Source organism: Mastigoproctus giganteus, chromosome 3 (assembly GCF_048544385.1).
Source record: "Mastigoproctus giganteus isolate SK-2022 chromosome 3, ASM4854438v1, whole genome shotgun sequence".
In the NCBI taxonomy this organism is placed as follows: domain Eukaryota; kingdom Metazoa; phylum Arthropoda; class Arachnida; order Uropygi; family Thelyphonidae; genus Mastigoproctus; species Mastigoproctus giganteus.
Genome location: NC_143577.1, coordinates 105,083,470 through 105,106,280, shown reverse-complemented (window position 1 = coordinate 105,106,280; position 22,811 = coordinate 105,083,470). Strand labels below are relative to the sequence as shown.

The 22,811-nt window shown below is 40.2% G+C and overlaps 1 protein-coding gene across 1 annotated transcript in view; it reads left to right on the top strand.

The window, feature by feature from the left end:
* The window catches only part of LOC150088200 (glutathione peroxidase-like), a 43,162-nt gene extending 31,470 nt beyond the window's left edge, over nucleotides 1-11,692 (top strand). Inside the window, exons 2-3 of the mRNA XM_090370617.1 lie at nucleotides 67-210; nucleotides 11,006-11,692. Of these exons, the coding sequence (XP_090226743.1) occupies nucleotides 67-210; nucleotides 11,006-11,206 (345 nt within the window). The 3' untranslated portion in view covers nucleotides 11,207-11,692. The remainder of the gene's footprint in view (nucleotides 1-66; nucleotides 211-11,005) is intronic.
* Nucleotides 11,693-22,811: the final 11,119 nt, after the last annotated feature.

Genomic DNA, 22,811 nt, shown 5'->3' with positions numbered 1-22,811 from the left:
TATCTAATATTTAGTTCTATTAAAATTAAAATTACAGTTATCTAATGTTTAGTTCTTCCATTACAGCAAGAGCCTGGTGGAAATGGCACAGAAATTTTGAATGGTATTCGTCATGTCCGTCCAGGTAATGGTTTTGAGCCGAATTTTGATCTTTTCAAGAAGATCGACGTTAATGGTGAAAATGAGCATCCTCTTTACACCTACCTGAAAGTAAGTTATTATATATGTGTTTGCATTTATTTATAACGGGGTTAATATTTTTAATATTTCTAATAACTAGAAAAGTAATATTTTGTGAACTGTGAATAAACTTTCTGCATTTATAATTAAATTATTATTTTTTAAATAAAAGGAGAAAATCGTATTTATTGCACATTGTCACTTTAGTTTTCTCACTTTTCAGGCTAAAGAGAATTTCGGTAGATAAATATTCTGTACTCCTAAATACTCCAGGACGACAACATAAGGTCAGATTTCACATGATGCAGATAATACAAGGATAATCACCGTATTTAGATGAAAGCATTAGAAGAATCTTAAGAATCTTGTGTCTATTAGCAAATATAGAAACAACATTCTTAAGCAAAATAATACGGTAATTAGTACTTTCAAATATCAGAAATGTGCAGCAGAATTTGAAGTAAAAAAAAAAAAGAAAGAAGAAGGGAAAAAAGTGGTTCTTCTTTCTTCCGAAATAATTTTATTTGATTCATTACAACGAAATGATTCTTACATCACCGAGAAGTTCATCGTAAAGGGATTTTACTGTATTCGCGTGTACTAGTGATGAAACTTTGCTTGCTGCCTATAGTGGCGCTCAAAATGCCATGCCTGTTTCAATTGGAAATGTATTTTAAAATTTTGACTGAAAAGGTTAAATCCTCGTATTTGAAACTTTTGGAAAACCATTTCAGGGGAAAAGCCCCATGCAACGTTTATGTTATATAAGCATAAAACCATACAAAGTATTTTAAACAATTAAATATATTATTACAAACACATCACGATAATTTCAAATAATTTTAAAATAAAAATATAAACCTAATTTCAAAGTGCATTTACACTGAACAGTGATTTCACTAATTTAAAAAAAAAAATTATTGTTCAGTAATAGATAAGCATCCAACAGTCTTGAAATTTTGTGAATGACTTTGTAAGAAATGTAAGGAAGCAGCTCCTTACTTTAAATGGAATTAATTTAAAATTTATACATTAATTTTAAGCCCATAATAATAATTCTCTCTTCTAAAGTATTCACGATTTAGTTCATATAATTAATTATATTAATTAAATCTTCTATTGTACAATTTATAAAACTATCCCTTTAAAATGCTTCGACTAACTACTGGACATATCCGGATATTGTTTTTTTTTTTTTTTTTTTGCGCCGTAACACTGTTAAACGTACACCGCAAAGCAAATAGGTACATATGCTGTCAATGTGAAATTCAAATTTAACTGAAATAAAACAAATTAGTTAATGTACGCATTGCGTTACATTTCAGACGCGTTAGCAAATAGTAATAATTCATGATTTATAGCAAAAAAACAAAACAAAACTGTATTATGCATGAAACCGAGAAGTTCGTTTCCGCACATCCGTCATATTATCCAATTCTGAAATCAGCGCATGACAACAAACACAATATCCAGTGCTTCAGCTATGTATAGTACAGTATATGGACAGCCTATGTAATTCGGATATATATATATATATATATATATATATATATATATATATATATATATATATAAAGAGACAGAAAATAATTGTTGAATTTCTATTAATCCGATTGTAATGAAATGTGAGAAGTTCAACCACTCGGAGTCGAGTTATTACATATTCGAGGACGGACTGACATGAAGCCATTGTATTTACAACTCCACATGTTGTACTGATGTGGTATGCTATTATCCAACTGCGTGGTTTGTTTTCTCTGCCTTTTCACGATGTTATCTTGCGATTTCCTGCTCGACTGTCATCCTGTCAATGTCGTTCATCTCATGAATCTTACTGAGAAGCAAGCCCACGAATTAGTGGAACAAGAGTAGGATTCAGAAGAACTCGTCCGATGTCTTCCTGTAAAAGGTACTGTAAAGGCTCGCCCTGTGTCACGTCCCGACTCCGTACTTATTTCAATATCTACCATTGTGTCTTGTTGTCGGTCTCGACCCAGCTGCCTCAAACTGCATCCGTTCACGATGTGACGTTACAATCGACTGCAGCGACTTTCTTGAACCTATGCATGTTAAGTGAGAATATCAATAGCTTGAAACTCCTATTTTTTTCCATCTTCCATATCTGTTGCCTTACCGAAACTCGGCTGAGTAAGGATACTTAAGACATTAGTGGGGGAAAATGATGTAGGTTATAAATTCTATGCGAATAACAGAGCAGTTGAAAAAGAGGCTAGAGTGAAGTGAGCTGGAGTTATAACTCCATCCTCTATTTTTAAAGGATGGAGTTAAGAGTGCTTTGCTGTTTCAGTTGTTGTTGTTGTTGTTTGGATTTTAGGAGCATTAGCAACTAAGGCCATATTGCTAAGGGGATATGCGGTGGTTCTTCCCTGACCTTTCCGCATCTTCCGTATTTGGTGGTGACGGGCTCGAACACCGGTCTAATCAAGAAGCGTGTGCTACGCACTGCTGCTGCTGCTGCCCACCTGGCTACGGAAGCGCCTGCTGTTTCAGAATTTCTTTACAAATAATGATGCAAAAGAACATTTCTTTATGAATTTGACTCCTTCAACGTCTCAATTTAAAAATTAGCACTATTATTTTCGGTTATTTTAATCTTTCCCTGCCTTCCTATTATGATTTATATCCACATTTTCTTTAATATTTTAGCCCTCTTAATTTAGTCTTATTAACTTTAATGTCAGAGCGGAGAAGACTTGATATTGAAATCAAGAATAACGATCCCTCCCCCCGTAGAAAAACACTCTCTGAAATTGCGAATATTTCTGGTATCACTAGAACTGCTTAATCTTTTCCCTTGGCATATGCTCTTCTTGCTATCGCCACTTGGCATTTGCTCTACTTTCGAAATGGTTGGCCTGCATTGAAACATCCACTGCCACAAAGGTAACCCACATCATAATTTCGATGTGGATTACCTTTCTGGTAACCGAAATGCTAGTTGGACGAAGAACCTAGTACTCTATTTTATTATAAGCAGAAGTGCTTTAGAGCAAGACAAAAAGCTCCACTGACCATAACTGTAATCTGTGTACTCATGGCCGTGCAATTTTTATCTCTCTTAAAACAAAAAATTTCCAAATTCTTGGAGTTCCGAATTCTCTCCTATAAAAGATTTTTTGTCGACAATGCGCCATGCCATGTTGCCAGAATTGTCCATGGGTGGTTTGAGAAGCATGACGAAGACTTCAAACTACTCCCTTGGCCACCGAATTCCGCGGATCTTAACACAATTGAAAATCTATGGGTCCACCTCGATTGACACATCAGACAGATGGATCCTCCACCAAGGAACCTACAGGAACTCCGGGGTGCACTGCAGTCTGCATGATATCCGTAGCAACCTTCCGCGGACTTACTGAGTCCCTCCGACGGCGGCTGGCTGCGGTGCATGCTGCGAAAGGCGCATATTCTGGATACTAGGTAGGTGGTCATAATAATGTGACTGGACCCTGTATATTATAATTGTTAAAAAATGAAAAACTTCAGCTTAAATTTGACTGCGTGTATTAGGCTTTGCCAGACAGTTGAAAGCGCTAAAACATAAACGTCGTTCATGAATAAAATTTTTATGGCCAGTAAACATGTGCTTGATGCTTAAAATGGTTTCAGTGCTCACACATAGGAGGATCATCAGCCCTCAGCAGAAAATGTGTGTAAGATGGCTGTTTTCTATGCTGAGCTAGAACAACTTCCTCTTTACGATTTCTGCACAAAGAGGAAGACCTCATATAATTTATTTGCGGTCCGCTCATGCCATGAATGTTGCCACTGAGAAACCAGTTTATTTCGTATCATTTGCCTAGTCTGTATAAGGGTCTAACTGATGATTACTCAGGGTCATTGCTGATTTGGCCTCAATATTAACCCAAATCATTTCCCTGATCCCAATGTGGTTGGGGATCTAGCAGAAGCGAATATTAAATTCAGATTCAAAAAGGGTAATATAGGCTCTGCTGTACCCGGGACAGGACTATACGAGGATTATAACTCATCTAACTGAACTGCAATGAACTGAGAGACTCGGTATACACAATAAAATTTTGGTGGTGGGGTTTATGTATATGATCCAACCGGCCACCTCCATTGAGTGCACTTCAGCAGTAAATATGCCACTTAGGGAAAATCTGCTCAGAGATCGTTGTGTCTGGAAAGACAGCAGCAGATTCCACGGCGGGCAGTTCAGACTTCGAACCATCTATGTAGATTGTCAGAATGTTCATCTCGGTGCTTACAGCAGAGCTGCAGATAGACAGCAGATGAAGAGTCGACGTTCACCCAGATGTTAAGAGAAAGTTGCCTTGGTGATGCAGCAACTTTCTCTTCCGTGATATGTAAATTTCCGAGTAGCTCTTGGATACGATTACCAAATAAATGATTGGCAGTTTGACGTGCGTTATAAAGATTTTCCCAACATCACTCAAAAACGGAAGTCCACATATAGTGGTCTGCAAGGATTCCAAGATTAAAAGCAATATGAGTAAGGCGAAGAATACAGAAGTAGATGAAAGAATTAGACATCTACCAGGCGAAGAGGAGTATTTGTGTATATTGGGTAGTTCTTTAGGCGTCACTTCACAGAAAACAACCAAGCACGACTCCGCGTGGTGTCCCAGTGGAGATACAGCACTCCGTAAGAGAGTAGTAGAGTTTAAGAAGCATCAGCGACTATGGCCATATTGCTCCGTATATACTGTCTGTAAATGGCATGTTCTGTGGTCGATTTTCTGTTTGCTGGACTAAAAACCCGAGTTTCCTGGAGAAAAAACATGCTACCCTTGCCTGAGACATACTTAGACAAGTCGAGTGTCCAATAAACGTTTATAATGATGTGATGCTACTTTTCTGAAAGAACGGTGGTAAAGAGCAAGTATACTGAAGTAACTAAAATGTTGAAAGAGGTGCCCCACAAGGTTCAATATTGGGACCGTTGATGTGGACGTTTATATTGGATGAAATTTTTAATCAAGAATGGAATGAAATGGACATAGTAGCACACGTAGATGATGTTGTCTTGTTGATATATGAAGATTCTAGATTGGTAGTTGAAAGGCAAGCTGAAATGTCTTAATAAAAATTTCAGACGTGGGCTGACGGGTATAAATTATGCATATCGCCCACAAAGACGAAATGTTTGATGCTAAAAGGGAAGCTTAGTGGGAGAAGGAATCCCACTGTGGGGACGAGAAGGTCTACAGTGAGTTATGAAACTCAAGTAAGGCATTTAGGGATCATACTGGATGAGAAGTTGAGCTTCATGCCTCATATGAAAAATGTGAGGGATAAGGTGGTTGCGATATACACTGAGTGGACAGAAATCATGGGATACCTACTTAGTAATGGGTAGGCCCACCTTTCGGTCGGATAAGAGCAGTCACATGGCAAGGCATTGAGTCCACTAGTTCACGAAAGCGTTACACAGATATTTCCATCCATGCTTGCTGCACCGCTGTCCATAATTCCGTCGCATTCGTGGGTGGAGGATCTAAAGCTCGAACTGACCTTTCCACAGCATCCCAAATATGCTCCACAGGATTCATGTCCGATGAACGGGGAGGCCATTCCATGGTGGTAAAATCTGCGGAATGCTCTTCGAACCAAGTTCTAATCACCACGACTCTGTGGGAAGGTGCATTCTCCTGCTTGAAGAGTCCATTGTCCTGTGGGTGCATGATGACCATGGAGCAATGCAGGTGGTCTGTAAGAATGGACACGTAACTTGAACTGTTCGGAGATGCGTCTAGACGTAACAGAGGTCCCAACGTGTGCCAGTTGAACAAGCCCCAGGCCATTACCGACCGTCCACCTTCCTGAACAATTCCTTGTTGACACGACGGGTGCATAGATTCGTGCGGTTTCCGCCAGATAGCACCCTCTTGTCCGCTCGAAATAACTGGAAACGGGAATTATAGGACCAGGAGACCTGTCTCCAATCATCCACGGTCTAGTGCTGCTGTTCTTTCACCCAGTTGAGGCGTAGATGCCTGTGTCGTGGCATTAGCAATGTGACTGTGATGGGTCGGCGGCTCCCATAACCCATTGCAGCTAATGATCGCCTGATGGTCTTCGTGAAGTTGTTTATGGCACCTCCCTCATTGAATTCGGCGGTGATTTGTTGCCTGAAACAATGCGACACAGACGTCGACGGCCACGTTCATCCACCACCTTTCTCCGACCACCGCGCTGTTCACGATGAGATGTTATTCCGAAAATGGCGTATTCACGATACACTCTTGATACTGTTGAACGGAGATAGTGCAATTTCTGTACCACCTCTGCGATAGAGTGACCCATGCGTAGGGTACCCACTATTATCCCTCTTTCAAAGTCGGTTAACTCAAGACATTTATCCATACTGACATCGAATTACTGTCGGCGTAAATGCAGTGATGCAGTGTACCTATATACCTGCCAAGCGGTGGGTTCGGCTACTAGCGAGAGGGTTGACAACGTCGCGTTGCCCAGGAACCAGGTATCCCATGAATTCTGTGCTTTCAGTGTACATAAGTTTAATAAGGTTTGGATTTGTGAGAGTGGTTTCGTTGTGTAGATTATCCTAAAACAGTACTTACCAACATGTGGCTAAGGTTAAATCTCAAAAAAAAAAAAAAAAAAAAAAAGTATTAAGTTAGACTTAAGTTAAACTAGATTGGAATTACGTTAAGTTAAATTTAAATAAGTTAAAAAATGATGAATGAAACGCGGGACGATAGTATGAATAGTGCGGGGGCACAGATGAAGAGTAAAACGAGGCAAAAGTAGAAGTGTAAGATGGGAACGGAAAGGAGATTATAGTCGGTCCATAGGTACGTCTTCTTGGTGAGGTATCTCCAAATCATTGCTAGCGGTGTTGGTTATGCTCCTCTAGTTTTAAATTACTACGTTTGTTCTCTTTTATATGTGACCACGGCCAATCCATATCTCGGATTGGCCATGGTCCTCTTGGGTGGGAATAAAGTAAAGTCACATCAGGACCACTCGAGAACCAACTCACCTGCCCATCGTATAATACGTGCATTATTTCGCGCATGTATTTTCTGGTCGGTTTGCTTGTTTTGCTAGAAGAAAAACCTTGCTAAACATGTAAGAAACTCAGCCACGGAGTGAAAAAAAAAAAAAAAGGCCATAAATGTTCCTGACGTTATTGACGGGATTTGGACCCAAGGCCTTTTCCATGCGGTGTGGGAAGGACAGTGATTATAACCACTGTACTACTACAATGACTCTTGGGTAAGACTGGGGAACAAGGGGTTCTAGGGGTAGGTGGAAAAATATTTAATTAAGAGTAACGGCGTCAGAACGCCCTGTGTCGCCGCTTTGGCTGTATCCCGCTCGGGTCATATACATGTACTGCTGTAACCGATAAGTGCAGATTTTGATCTCAGTCCAGGTGGCCACCCGCCTTGAATACAGGGTATAAACTCTTCTCGACTGCTTTCAACTTATAAATACAGACTTCTGTTTGGGATATGTTGACTGGCATATCCTCCGACGAGTACTTGGCAGAAGTCGTCATTAAGTATGCCCCTAGGAGTGCAGTTTAAACTATTCATATATAGCTTATTTTTCTTACCAAGCAAAACAACAAAATATATAATATCAAACAATGGTGTTTCATTTTATTATTCGCTATTCTCCGTGTTGGCAAAACAGAAATTATGAAACCAGGCCTCGTTAGACGAAAATAGAATAAATGCTAGAAAAACGTTTCATACCAGGTCCTCTGCGTTGTAGAATACACTATGTAGGGAGATTCCTGAAAGCCACTCCAATTCCTCGGGTTCTTTGTCTTATATAAGTTGAGAAAGTAAGTTTACATACTTGCCACATACTGTATAAAATTTCACGCGCATATCTAAATTGAACTGTTTATCGAAATTTTTAATTTTTAGGTACTTGAAGAGTCCATTGTCCTGTAGGTATCGAGTATCTCATTATGCAAGAGAAATAACTAGATTCCTTTTCACTCTTCCCTCCCTTTCCTTTCATTCTTGTAACACACTACTGTACTAAATTAATTTTCTAATAAAATAAATTTTCGGCAGTGATTGTTAAATTACTTAGCTTGAAATATAAAGTGACAGAAAGTCGCAAAATTGAGTTTTTAAAGGGGTTGTACATTCTCGATAGCAACGCATCAAATTCGTATTAACTGACCTGAGCAATATACTTCAGATACATGCATTTAAGCATCGACCTAAAGGTTATCAGTAGTTTCCCGGAACTACATGGACTAGATATCAGCAGAACCCACTTCACCTAATTCAAGGAATGGAATAAACAAATAATCTTTTCATCGTATGAACTCTGAGTGTTTGCGCTATCACGAAAGTATTTCGCAGTAGCATGTGGAACTTGCTTTTTCTTAACACGGTTTAAAGGTCACAAAACTGAAATTTCACAGATTCATCCTTTGGTGTACAGGGTAATTACACGGAAAGTTCGGCATTTTGAAGTTGAATACCTCACTAATACACGAAATTTCGCAGGTTACTGAGAACATATCCATAATGATTCTATGGATACACATTTTGACAGTGGGAGAAGCATAATTATGCAAAATGGCATTGCTATTTCTCACATGATCTTCGCCTCCCAATTAGGGTATACATAAGATAACTACTCTTTCACGCCAGAAATAGCCCTGGCTTGTAACAGTGAATGGTGTGTACGGCGTGTGGCTTGTGTATACAATAAATAATTCTTTTTCTTCTGATATAAGGAAAGCGAAGACCTGAGTCATTGAAATTATTATACCCAGGGAAAGGGAAGCTGTCATCATTAAAGTACCAGTGCCCGTTGTTGTTATTTAAGAGCAGTAGCAACTAAGGCCATATTTCTCCGGGGATATGCGGTGGTCATTCGCTGACCTTTCCGCATCCTCCGTATTTGGTAGTCACGGGCTCGAACCCCGGTCTAATCAAGAAGTGTGTACTACGCACTGCTGCTCCTGCCCACCTGGCTACGGAGACGCCACCAGTGCCTGCACGAAGCCGTCACGTTCAAACCAAGCTCTACATCACGGCTTAACCGTTTTCTAATCTTGCTCATTCAAAAAGTGAAAATAAAAATCGCATGGTCGGAAAATTCATTTGTGAAAATGACTTTTTTAGGATATGACCCATTACCGCCATCAATAACAAAATTTTGCGATATGACTTCACCTGTGTAGCGTTTAAAATCTTTTTTGCTAACAGAGAGTCTAAAAATCATTATTTTTAAGTTTCGTTACTTCCTTTTTCCCCCCTCAGAGTAACTTAGTAATTTCTCGAAAATGAACTAAGTTTAGTTAAATTTTTTTTTTGTCTCCCCCTCCAAGGAACTTTCGGACAAAATCCTCATGATACGCGTTTCACATTAGTAAAGGCACATGATGCAAGAAAGCAAGCTTATATAGCATCAGCCAAAAAAAAAGAAAAAAAAACTAATTTCACCCATCAACTCGCTCCAAATGTTTGTCTAGTTCTGCCTTGAATCTGTTTAAGTTATCAACTTTTACGACATATGGAAGTTTGTGCCAGCAATCAACCACCCGCCGGCTAAAAGCAAACTTCCACACATCTATCCTACAACTGTCTTTTCTCAATCTGAATTTATGCCCTCTCGGGCGATTATTCTGAGCAAGAGGAAGAATCCCATCAGCAATGAGCATGCTCAAACCATTCAAGGCTTTATACACCTCAATCAGATCATCTCGCAGGTGCCTAGTCTCCAGGCGCTGTAATTTGCAAAACTTAAAATGGGGAATGGCATGCATTTCAAACAAGTAGCAATAGGTACTTGAAAAAAAAAAAATCTTTGTATGTGTCCACTAATTGTTTATTTTCAGAAAAATTAATTAAATAAATAAAGGAGAATATTAGATAGAAAATACAGAATCAAATTATTTGGAAGAAGTAGTGTCTAACCACACTGTCCTTGCTCTACTGAAAACTGCAATTAAAAATCAGTCTTTCCATGGACAAACCCATGGAAAGCATCTTATACAACTGAGTAATTCGGCCAGAGTGCGATGAATTTTATAAAACTCCTCTCGTTCCCAATTATTTCCACGTATACTTTGGGAAATAATTATTGTCCACTTCTGACCGGGCAGAAATCGAAGCTAGACCTTTACTACATCGTGTGGCCGAACACAGAAGTTCCTCCGCTATATTACTGGAGATGGTATTTTGATGAGCATCTGTACATAGATTTTCAGTATGGAATAAAACCGTTGTGATTTTTATGGATAATCATAGAATTTTGTATCTTGTGTACACTGAATCGTACATGTACTGAAATGTATTTTTTGTCTAAGTTGTCCTTAGGCAAAAACAATGTCGTCCCTACGAAAGGAAATAAAGCAAGATTTAATCTTTTGCATATTATATTTATTTATTTCATTTGTGTTTTATTTTAATTATCAGATATCGAACTGACCCAGAAAAATAAATGCTTGACAGGCATTCCAGAATTTTCCGTGGGTGCATACAACTGACAAAATGTCAAGAAATGGAGCACCAGGCCTATGCTGGCCGTTTATCAAAGCGGGATTCAAACCAGTTGCCTGGATGTGGAGAAAAGCAAATCGGCGAAAGGCATGGCTGTAAATCTTGGTGTTCTCCCGTCCCGCATCCGCGTGTGTTAATTATTATTATTATTTTATTTATTTATTTTTTTTTTTTTTTTGCCATCATTCTACTCATTAGGCAATTCTGAGTTACCCAACTACTTAGCGACGTCGTTATGTACAATATTTGTTGTATTATTTGTGCATGCTTGAATACTTCTGTGCACTAATTTTACGTTTTCTTTTCTCCCTTAGCGTTTTTGTCCACCAACAAGGGATTACTTTTCCGATTCCTCCAAACTATTTTATAGTCCAATGAAGACCAATGACATACGCTGGAACTTCGAGAAATTTCTCATTGACAGAACAGGAAAGCCGGTTCTACGTTACGACCCAGGTACGCAGCCCATGAATATTGCCCGTGATATCGAGTATCTCATTATGCAAGGGAAATAACTAGATTCCTTTTCACTCTTCTCCCCCTTTCCTTTCATTCTTGTAACACACTACTGTACTAAATTAATTTTCTAATAAAATAAATTTCTGGCAGAGATTGTTAAACATCCAGTTTACATTCTAAAAACGATACAGGTGGATTATCAGGTCTGTAATTGTCGAGCTATTACAGGAACTGTGGATATTGTGATTGGAATTTCTTCGATGTACTTATTGAATGCATTCTTACTCAGACGAAAGATTCCACTCTCTGGATCGCAAATGAAAGACAGGCCAGAAACTACCAGTAGTAGGTGGCTTGTCTGGAAATGCTACAACTTTTAGTTTGATGTTTAGTGCATTCCATCATTCTGGAATATAGCAAAAGATCTTTGACAGTGATTGAATCTAAACTGAATTAAGAATGCATCATATTAATTGGAATCAACCCAGGATATTCTTGTATTTTAATACTGATTTCTTGTAAAAATAAAATTTCTTCTTTAAGATGTTGTTATTTTTTTTTATTCCTTGTGAAATTATTCTTGTTTGAAGAAGAGTAAAAAAAAAAAAAAAAAAAAAAGAGAGAGAAACAAGAGTTTCAACTGCTGTTCAAGTTCAAATTTGAAATCCAAACACCTGGTTACTGACTTGGAAGCACATGAATGGATTAACAAGAGATCCCATTGTGCTTATCGATTATCCACTGTAAGTTCGAAATTGCGCAAGGAAAATACTGTAAAGTAAACTGTCAGCAGAAATTACTTCTTAATTCACTTAAAAATTTAGAGGACACATAACAGGTGGGTATATTAGCTAAAAGTAGGATATAAAAAGGTAGGTACACTCAATGACTGATAGAGGGAACAAAGTGGGGGAAAAAAATCTTAACCAGCCCTTTATTTCCCGCAAGTGAGTTGTCCCAATACATGTTGCAGGGAAAACGAGTGTAAGTGTTATGCACTCACACTGCTCTACCATTAATATCCGGACAATTACATATCTACAAATAACTTTTATATACAGGAAAACGAATAACGAGGCCTGAAACCTTTGTCCTTCATAACAGCCTCTAGTCTCCGTAGAATACTCCAGTCTTTTCTAAATGTCCTCCGACATTTTTCGCCATTCGGCCTTCAAAGCGGCAACCAGTTCACCTTTGTTTTTTGGACAGTCACTCCTCACACGCACCCGATGATCTAATTCATCCCAGAGGTTCCTACATGATTAGGTAACGGCTACGGGTTAGCCAGTTTAACCTATAGACGCTCATGACCTCAAAACACTGTCCAACGCGAGCTGTACGACATAGAGCGCTGTCGTGCTGATACAGGTATAGGGCATTCTCCGCGTGCTGACACAACGTACGTAATGCATTATTGTCCGGGACATCTAAATAGACCTCAACATTCATATTTTATCCATAACAACCAGTGGCCCCAAGCCAAACCACAGAACTCCAGGGCCGACCGGGCTAGCCGGGTGGGTAAAGTGCCTGCCTAGCAACCTAAAGGTCGCGGGTTCGAATCCCGCCTCGAGCTTGGATCAAAGTACTGCAAAAACCTTGGGAGGTGCATTATAGCCACAGAAGCTGATGCGCCAACAACTACCAAAAAAAAAAAAAAGAACTCCGGGCCATCACGCTGCCTCTGCCAAAGTTCACTGTCGGTACGATACAGTCCAGCAGGTGGACTATCTCCGGTCACGACTGTCAGAGTGGTAGACCACGTATAGTGACTGTGACTCGTCACTCCAAAGCACAGCTTTCCATTAGTCTACGATCCAAGAACGACAGTCCTTACACCAAGCTAGACAGCCTCTGGCATTAGTCAGATGATTAGTGGCTTGTGGGCGACTGCACGAAACTGGTAACCCATACCATGCAGCATCCTGTGCATTGTACTGGTGGCGGCATGTGTCCCAATCGTCTCACCATGTCACCTGTGTGTCTGCCGCACCAACGTCGACGCGTTCCGAGAGGACGATTCTTATAGTGCTTTCCAGTCACGTTTCGCTAGCTTCGGAGTTTTTCCGGGTATTTTGTGACGGTTTGAGCACCATTCCGCTTCCATTTGCAGCTTACATCACCAATTGTCAACACGGAGATCTTTCACTGCTATTGAAATATCATGTACAGACGGATTGCTTACACCATATTATCATTCTGCGCTGCAATTCTGTTAACTTCGTCGATCACAACATCTTCCATTCACAATTATAGTATTTGTATCCTCGAAGGCCTACGAGCACATTCATAGTTGTCTCACACGTGGTGCTTTGGTAGGACATGACCAGCTACCAACAGAGGGGTGTCTGGATATTAATGGTAGGACAGTATGTATATCGAGTGGCCAGTTTAATAGGTACACTGCCAGATATAATTGATCACTCCATCAGAGACAGTGTTATGTTTCATGCAAGCTTTATATGTTGTTATATAAAGCAGATGCCAAGGACTGTATTTGTGTCTGTATGTGTAGAACAGCGCGAGTTCAACGACCATGATCATAGTGGACAGTGGCCGCCACAAGTGCCGATGCAAGTATTATGGACACTGTTGTCTAGCTGTGATGTTGACATAAGGTCTATGCTATGGTATACTACTAATGGTCCAACAATCAGAAAATGCCCATGCAACCCAACAGCTTTACTGTGGCTGGTTTTTTTTGTTTGTCGTTTGGTTTTTAGGAGCATTTAGCAACTAAGGCCATATTTCTCCGGGGATATGCGGTGGTCATTCCCTGACCTTTCCGCATCCTCCGTATTTGGGGACACGGGCTCGAATCCCGTTCTAATCAAGAAGCGTGTGTTACGCACTGCTGCTCCAGCCCATCTGGCTACGGAGGTGCCACTGTGGCTGGAAAAAGTTTATTGTTGTGGGAGGGATAGTTGTTATTGTTATTTTGTTTTTTTAGGAGCATTAGCAACTAAGGCCATATTGCTCCGGGGTATACGGTGGTCATTCCCTGACCTTTCCGAATCCTCCGTATTTGGTGGTGACGGGCTCGAACCCCAGTCTAATCAAGAAGCGTGTGCTACGCACTGCTGCTCCTTCCCACCTGGCTACGGAGGCGCCTGGGAGGGATAGTGCAATGACCAAAATCGGACATTACAGTGATGCGCAATGAGTTAATTCAGAAAGAGCAATGAGTCAGACCCTGCACAGATGGCGTATGGAAGTACGCGACTTCACCACGTTCCACTCTTGTCAGCTAAAAACAAAGAGCTATGGATACAGGTGACACTAAATACTTGAGAGCAAAAAAAAAAATTGCCTCTGGGTCAAATCCTGGTTTCAGTTTCTCCATGCTGAGGGCAGACCCAGGTTATGGTGAAAACAGCATGAATCAATGAAACAATCATGACAGGCTGATGGTGAATCGGTGATGGTATGGGAACATTTTCGTACTACACGTTAGGTCGCCTAATGTCGAGGGAATCAATATCTTATGGATGCTACAGCCAATTTGAATATTGTTGCCAAAATGGTGCAATTCTTCACACTCATAGTTGATTCAAGTAATAATGGTTATCTACAGCAGGTTAATGCGCCAAATCACAAAGAAAAATCCTTCGGGATTGGTTCTAAGAGAGTGACATTGCCACATTTCAATGGCCTACTCAGTTACCGGACATCAACACGATTGAACGTCTATGGGAAGAAGCAGAAAAACTGTCCACAGTTAGAATCCGCAGCCATCTAATCTAAGGTAAAAATGGGATGCGATCGACTCTACATTGCCTAGCTAGCCTGGGGAATGCTTTCGGCAGCTGTTGAAGTCAATGTCCCGAATTTGAGATTGTTCTAAATGCTTTAGAGCAGCACTCTAATAATACACCTCGTTTAGGAGGTGTGGTATTAGATCAGTGTACCCAATAAACTGGTCACTCAATAGTCTTTTTATTTTGGGCGCTAATAATTTTTACACATTTTTACACGCTATTAGATATACAGTATGTTTATATCTGGAAACAGTTCTCTATTATTTCGTTCATTTTTACTGATTTTATTTGATCCTCTGTTGGGCCTACTGTAAACCGCATGCATGTTATCAATGGTGTTTTCTTTCATAAGTGTTTCTGGCCTTAACCATCTTCAATTATAAATTCAAATTACTATTTATTTCAATAATGTTTACATCAGAAACAGAGGCCTACATGTTGCCCTCTTTTCTCGAAATTTCTGTAGTTCACTGCTGACACTAAGGATGCGTTATAGAACAATAATACTTTTGTGTGAGCACAGTAGATTCGCTTGTTCCATACCACTTTTATACACACATGCAATCTTACAAAAAGTCTCAAAGTCCAAAAAATGATGAACTGCGTTGAAGTCGGATCTGTGCTGCATCGCAATGTTCCGATATTATTGTCGTCAAACTATACAAAGTCACAATCAACGTGGAGGATTGTCACATTGAAATGTGCAAGGGCCGCTTCTATAAAAATTACAATTTAAGGTTCACAAAATTTTGAAGGACGTCACTGTAGTACATAGCATTTAGTGTGACCAGTGGTCCTAGTTCACACTACGCCAAACGCCGCTACACTAACGACAGCTCCTCTTATAATCTTCACAACTGGATCAACACTCTCAAGCAGTAAGTTATCTAGTAATCCATCGAGAAATATGCCAATCAGACTGGAAGAACGCATAGCATGAATCATAATTCCACAGTACCGACTGTTAGAGATCTACAGTCCCGGATTCGTATGACTTGAAGCATACCAACCCACATTATGCATTTCTTTTATTATCAAAGGCTTGCGAATTGCAACTCTTCAGTGAAAATTCATGGCATAGCCTTCCACATGTTATGGATATACAAGTTATTCGCATTTTCCAACTCATAGCGAGATGAAGCGCATTATCTAAAGGTACATTACATCCAACGTTTTTTCGATATATGTAGACCTGTACTGTATAGCATCTTAATTAGGGCGGCACCTAATTCAGTTCAACCCCGCCTTGGTACACTGTAATGAATACAGAACTCTTAGGCCAGAAAATGTTTTGTGCAGTGGGTAGCTTACGGCCACTTTGCCACCAGGAAGGCGATCACTTGGAAAGCTTGCCAGTGGCGGACTACACCACGAGGAGGTGAGCCACAAATACGCACGTACCGTGGTTGACCTCGACTATCACGTACTGAATTGATCACAGCTAGTTTGGAATCATTCTAAATAAAATCTTGTATCCATAAGCCGGCACTAGAGCGAGTGTGGGCACACACATAGACTCATTCCCTTTCACTCAAAAGATAGAGCAGCACAGCAGTAAACGAAGAAAGAAGACAAAAAAATAGCAAAAAAGAAAAAAAGTGGAATACAATAGAGCAGCGGGTTCCACCCATGGAGGTCCGTAGACCAGTTCCAGAGGGCCAGCGAAACGACTCTCTAGAACTGGTCAAATTATTCGTTGTATTTATAGCAAATTGATGATTAATAAAGTTATTATATGTTTATGTAAAAATAAGAATAAAGCTGAGTTCTTTTAAACATAAAATTTGAATTTTCTGAAAAGAAAATTCACACTCACACAAACACACAGAAATATATATATATATATGGGATCCGCGAACTTTTTTTCATTTTTGAAGGGGTCCGTAGATCTCAGTAGTTTGGGAACAACTGCAATAGAGGATAGTGAACTGTGTGTGTGTGTGTGTGTGTGTGTGTCAAGCAGTTCTTGTGGTTCCCCACAAATCCGCGTTCAGTACTCTGTGATGTACAATGAGTGGACAGAAATCATGTGATACCTACCTACCTACCTACCTAATAACGGGTAGACCCACCTTACGCCTGGATAAGGTCAATCAAAAAGATCTAAACCTCCCAAACACTTCCTAATTAATTTCGCAAATATACATGGTCTCAATTCTAATCTCAACGATGTCCATTTCCACTTGCAGTCTGCCAAACCTCATGTACGTTTTCTGACAGAATCTCAGTTATCGGTTGATTCAACTACTGCTCATCTCAGTTGCCTAAATTATTCGCTGTATGATTCCTTTCACCTCAAGGTTGGTACTTGTGCATATGTCCGTTCCGCTATTCCCTGTCAGAGACTTGGTAATTTGGAATCTCCTCTTTTCGATCTTCTCTCGCTTAAAATCTCTCTACCTCATTGTGTCAAATTCAACTGTTGTCTCTACAATTCTACCAACTCCACTAATCACTTGGAGCTCTTTGACTTCTTCTCTTTGCAACTTAACTTTCTCCAGTCCAACTTTCATAATAGTGAGGTAATTTTCCTTGGTGATTTTAATGTTCACAACTCCAGTTGGCTTCCGCTTTCTACTCACACCAACCCAGCTGGTCGAGATGCTGAGGCTTTTGCAATTACTAACGACGTTACACAGATTGTTCATTTACATACAAGAATACCGGAAAATCCTAACCATACAGACAACAAGCTTGATCTTTTTCTCACAAACAACCCTTCTAAGTACACGGTCGAAGTGAGAGGTCCTTAAGACACTCAGATCACAACTTGGTGATTATCTCTTCTCCAATGGAGCCTTTATCTCGTGGCAACCAACCTCGTATTGTTTGGAATTACAAGAATGCAAAATTGGATGACTGCGCGATTTCTTTTCTTCTTTTCCTTGGTGGGAAACTTCTGATGTCAACGTTTGCTCAGATCGTGTCAGTGAAATTATTCTTGCAGGAATGGAATCCTTTATCACACACTCCACTTTAAAATCTCTTCCTTTATCTAAACTTTGGTTTTCCAATAAATGTGCTAAGGCTGTTCAAGAGAAGAATGTTGCATATCGTAATTGGCTTGTTTCTAATTCTTCAGCTTCATTTTCTGACTACACCAAAGCTCGCAACAATTGTAAAGCAATTATTAATCAGTCCACACGAGTTTGAACAGGCAAAGAGTAGAAAACTTGCTTCTTGCACTAATGGTAGCCGAGCATTCTGGTCTCTTGCCAAAGCTATTGGTCCCAACTTTTGCGCATCTCTGCTACCACCTCTGTTGTCACTTCAGCCAAGGATAAAGTTGACCTGCTAGCATCCCATTTTTTTTCAAACTCATGTATAGTAAAATCACCTCCTGGATCTTGGTAAAACACCTCCCACCATTCCCAACACGCTCCACTCAATGCCTCCTGTGGTCTTCCGTCAAAAGGATGTCATTAGGATTTTGACGAATCTTGATGCTAAGAAAGCTCGAGATCCCGATGGTATTTCTCCACTTATTCTCAAAACCTGTGCTCCTGAACTTACTCCTGTTCTTTGCCGCCTTTTTTTACTTTCTTATTCCAAAGGAGTTTTTCCTTCTGCTTGAAAATTTGCTCATATCCAGCCAGTTCCTAAAAGGAGCGACAAATCCATCCCATCCAATAATAGTCCCATTGCAATTACTTCTACTCTTTCTAAAGTAATGTAGAAATCAATTAACCGCCACCTCTTAAACTACCTAGAAACCTTCCGTCTGATCAATGATCGCCAGTAGGGATTCCGTCAGTGTCGATCCACTGGTGATATTCTGGCTTATGTTACCCATTTATGGACAAATTCAATGGAAAAGTTCGATGAAACACAAACAGTTGCTCTTGACATCTCAAAGGCTTTTGATCGTGTTTGGCATAAAGGTCTTCTCAACAAGTTTCCATCTTATAGTTTGCCAACTGTTTTTTGTAGTTGGTTATCCAGTTTTCTCTCTGACCGCTCACTGAGGGTGATGGTTCTCTGTCTTCTAACTTCTCCACTAATGACGGTGTCCTCCAAGGTTCAGTTCTTTCCCCCACTCTTTTCCTCTTGTATATTAATGACCTTCTTCCATTGACTGGAAATCCTATCCATAGTTTTTCCGATGATAGCACATTGCATTCCACTTTTCATTTTGAGAAACCTTGTCCTACTCAATGAGCTTCAACTTCTCGAAAAGCTGCTACCAATTCCTTAAATGCCGATGTCCAGGTAATTCTCCAGTGGGGCAGAGCCAACTTAGTTGATTTCAATCCTTCTAAAGCTCAGTCTGGTCTTATATCTCGCAAAAAGGATTCTTCTGCTCCTATGCTTATCTTTGGTGACACTCCGATTTCTAGGCAAAATGATATATCTCTTTTGAGGATTACCCTGACTTCTAATCTTTCTTGACACAAGCACATTACAAGGACTAATAGATTAATAGTAGCCACTGGCAGAGGTGAAAGTGATTCTTGCACTGCTTCTATTGGAATGAGTAGTAGCCTGGAAAACAAGATGCAGGGTATTTCAGAGACTGCTGGAAGTCATTGCGGTACAAGTAAACACATGGATTGTGTTAGGGTAGCTAAGAATAGGAACAGGTGCAGGTATACTTGCATGTACACCAATGCTATTAGTTTGGAAAATAAATTTGATGAATTTGAGGTATTGCTCAGAACATCAAAGGCAGATATTGTTGGGATATCAGAGACATGGTGTCACACAGATATAAGGAATGCAGAACTGGAATTTGGGAAGTATAATGTGTACAGGAAGGATAGACAAGATAGGAAGGGAGGAGGGGTTATACTATTAGTTAAGAAACACAGAAAATCCAAGTAAGTGAAGCCAGTCGACATCGCTGGACAGTGCAGTGTCGAGTCAGTTTGGTGTGATATAAGCATTGGGAGATCAAAATTGAGAGTACGAGAGTGTTATAGACCTAATGACTCTGATGAGTATAATAAGGAACTGTACGGGGAATTAGAGTGGGCCAGTAAATCAGAGAGTCTTATAATGGGGGATTTTAATTTCCCAGATATTGACTGGAATTTGTGGGTTGGTCACTCACAAACTAGCAACGCTTTTGTGGATTTATTGGATGATTGTTTTCTACATCAGCATGTTCCGGAGGCAACTAGAGGGAGTAATACTCTTGATTTGATTATCAGTAGTGATTCTTCATGCATTAAGAATCTGCAGATATAGGAACCACTAAGTGGCAGTAATCACAGTGTGCTGAAGTTGGATTTACTCAAAGAGGTAACTATCATCAGGGGTAAAGGGAAGGGTTTTGGCCTTCGTAAAGGTGATTACGGTGGTCTGAGACAGTATTTGAATTCTGTACGGTGGACCAACTGATGATGTTACCAACAGTAAATTCAAAATGGGAAGCATTCAAAGAATTTATCTTGGAAGCTACTAGACTCTACATACCAACTAGTCCATAGTTTTTCCGATGATAGCACATAAGAAATACTGTTCAAGGTTTAGGCCAAAATGAATGTCAGATGAACTAATGAGACATGTGTCAGAGAAGAAAAATGCATGGAATACATATAAATTAATTGGTGACATGGAAGCCTATGATAGATATAAGTTGGTCTGTAACCAAGTCACAAAGGAGATTAGGCAAAGGCAGATTATGCGAAATCCTTGGCAAAGGACGCAAAGAAAAACAGCAACGAGTTCTTTACTTATGTAAACTCTAGAAGGAAGGGGATGAATCAGATTGGTCCACTGTATATTGATGGTTCAACTGTTAATGATCTTGCTCAGGTGGCTAACAAACTAAATGAATATTTTGCGTCTACATTCACCCATGAGGAGTTGTTCAGGGCGTGGGGAGTGCCGCAGGTGAGTTAAACTGTGGCAGTGAGCTAGATGATTTTGTAATAACTGAGAGTAAAGTGGAGGAGAAATTGTTGAAGATAAACATAAAAAAGGCACCCGGGGTGGATGGGATCTATCCAGTTATATTAAAAGAGGCAGCAAAGGAAGTAAGCAAACCCTTAGCCATAATTATGAGAGCTTCTTTGGACTCAGGGGAGGTATCCATGGACTGGAGATGTGCAAATGTGATCCCCATTTCACAAAGGAGGATCAAAGGGCAACACAAGTAATTATAGACCAGATAGTTTAACTTCTGTCCCAGAAAAATTAATGGAGGCACTGGTTAAAGAAGCACTGCAGGATCATCTAGACAAGACTTCAGTTATAGCTCGGACACAGCATGGTTTTGTTAAGGGAAAGTCTTGTCTGACCAATTTGATTGGATACTATGATGTGGTCACATAGGAACTGGATGTAGGGAATAACTTTGATATCATATACAGTATTTGGATCTTAGAAAGTCTTTTGATACTGTTGCACATGGAAGACTGCCGAACAAATTGGAGCAGTGTGGCACTGGCGGCAAATTGCTGCTTTGGAAAAAGGGTGGTGAGTGGGAGAAGACAGAGAGTGGTAATCAATGGACACTGCTCATCGTGGAATAATGTTATTAGTGGAGTCCCTCGGGGTTCAGTATTGAGCCCATTGTTGTTTTCCGTATTTATAAATGATATTGATGATGGTATGTCAAGCTTAATGTCGAAGTTTGCAGACGATACGAAGGTTGGCAGGGTTGGACAGTACGCTGCTGCAACAGGATCTAGAAAAGTTGAGCAGGTGGGAAGCCGCAACCCCAGAGTGACATATCAACTTTGTGGTACTATGACAGTGGTAGAGAACGAATAGGACCTGGGGGTAATTGTGCAAGTAGATATGAAGTTTTCTGAGCAGTGCAGACGGTCTGCAAGAGTAGCTCATGGTGTCTTGTCAATGATATACAGAAATTTTTTCTAGCAGGGATAAGGAGGAGATTATCCCCTTATATAAGGCAATGGTCAGGCCACACCTTGAGTACTGTATACAGGTCTGGAGGCCTCATTTTAAGAAGGATATAGAGCTTTTGGAACGAGTACAGAAAAGGGAACAAAATTAGTGAATGGAACAAAGAGTTGCTCTTATGAAGAAAGGCTTAAATTTTGCAAATTACAGTGTCTAGAGACAAGCACCTGTGAGGTGATCTGATTGAGGTGTATAAAGCCTTGAATGGCTTGAGCATGCTCAATGCTGATGGAATTCTTCCTCTTGCTCAGAATAATCATTTGAGGGGGCATAAATTAAAATTGAGGAAAAGCAGATGTCGGATAGATGTGAGGAAGTTTGCGTTTAGCCAGCGGGTGATTGGTTGGTGGAACAGACTTCCATACAAAGGGTACTAGGAAAGTTTTGCAATATGACGCAACAATGAATCACAGGAAGCTGCTTGTTGCTGCATGTTGAGACATGTTCATACGTGCATAGTAGCCGCCGCGCCAAGTCGATGGGCTCAGTTATTCATTAGTAGTGAGAATGTAAAGTGCTTACGATGGCATCGTGGTCACGAAATGAGATAAGGACAGTTTTGCGGTATAATTTCGTGCGTGGTTTAACCATAGACCAGTGCTTAGAAGAAATGACTCTTGCACTAGATGATGATTGTCCACATCGTACAACGATATTCAGGTGGTATAGAGAATTCCAAAGGGGAAATTTCACTCTGGAGGATTCTGAGAGGCCGGGAAGGCCACGAACGTCAGTTACGGAGGAAAATGTTACTGCTGTGAGGAAAATGCTTGACGAAAACAGGCGAGTGACCTACCAACAGATAGAGGACACTTTGGGCCTAAATGCACCAGCAATTCGTTCGATTCTGCAAGATCATTTGCACGTGAAGAAACCTTGTTCTCTCTGGGTGCCGCATCAACTGACTGAAGAGCAGATGACACGACGTGTGACTTGGTGCCGGGAGATGTTAAAAAAGTTTGATAAGGGACAATCTCGGTATGTGAACAACATCGTGACAGGTGACGAGACTTGGCTGGCTGTACTATTACGA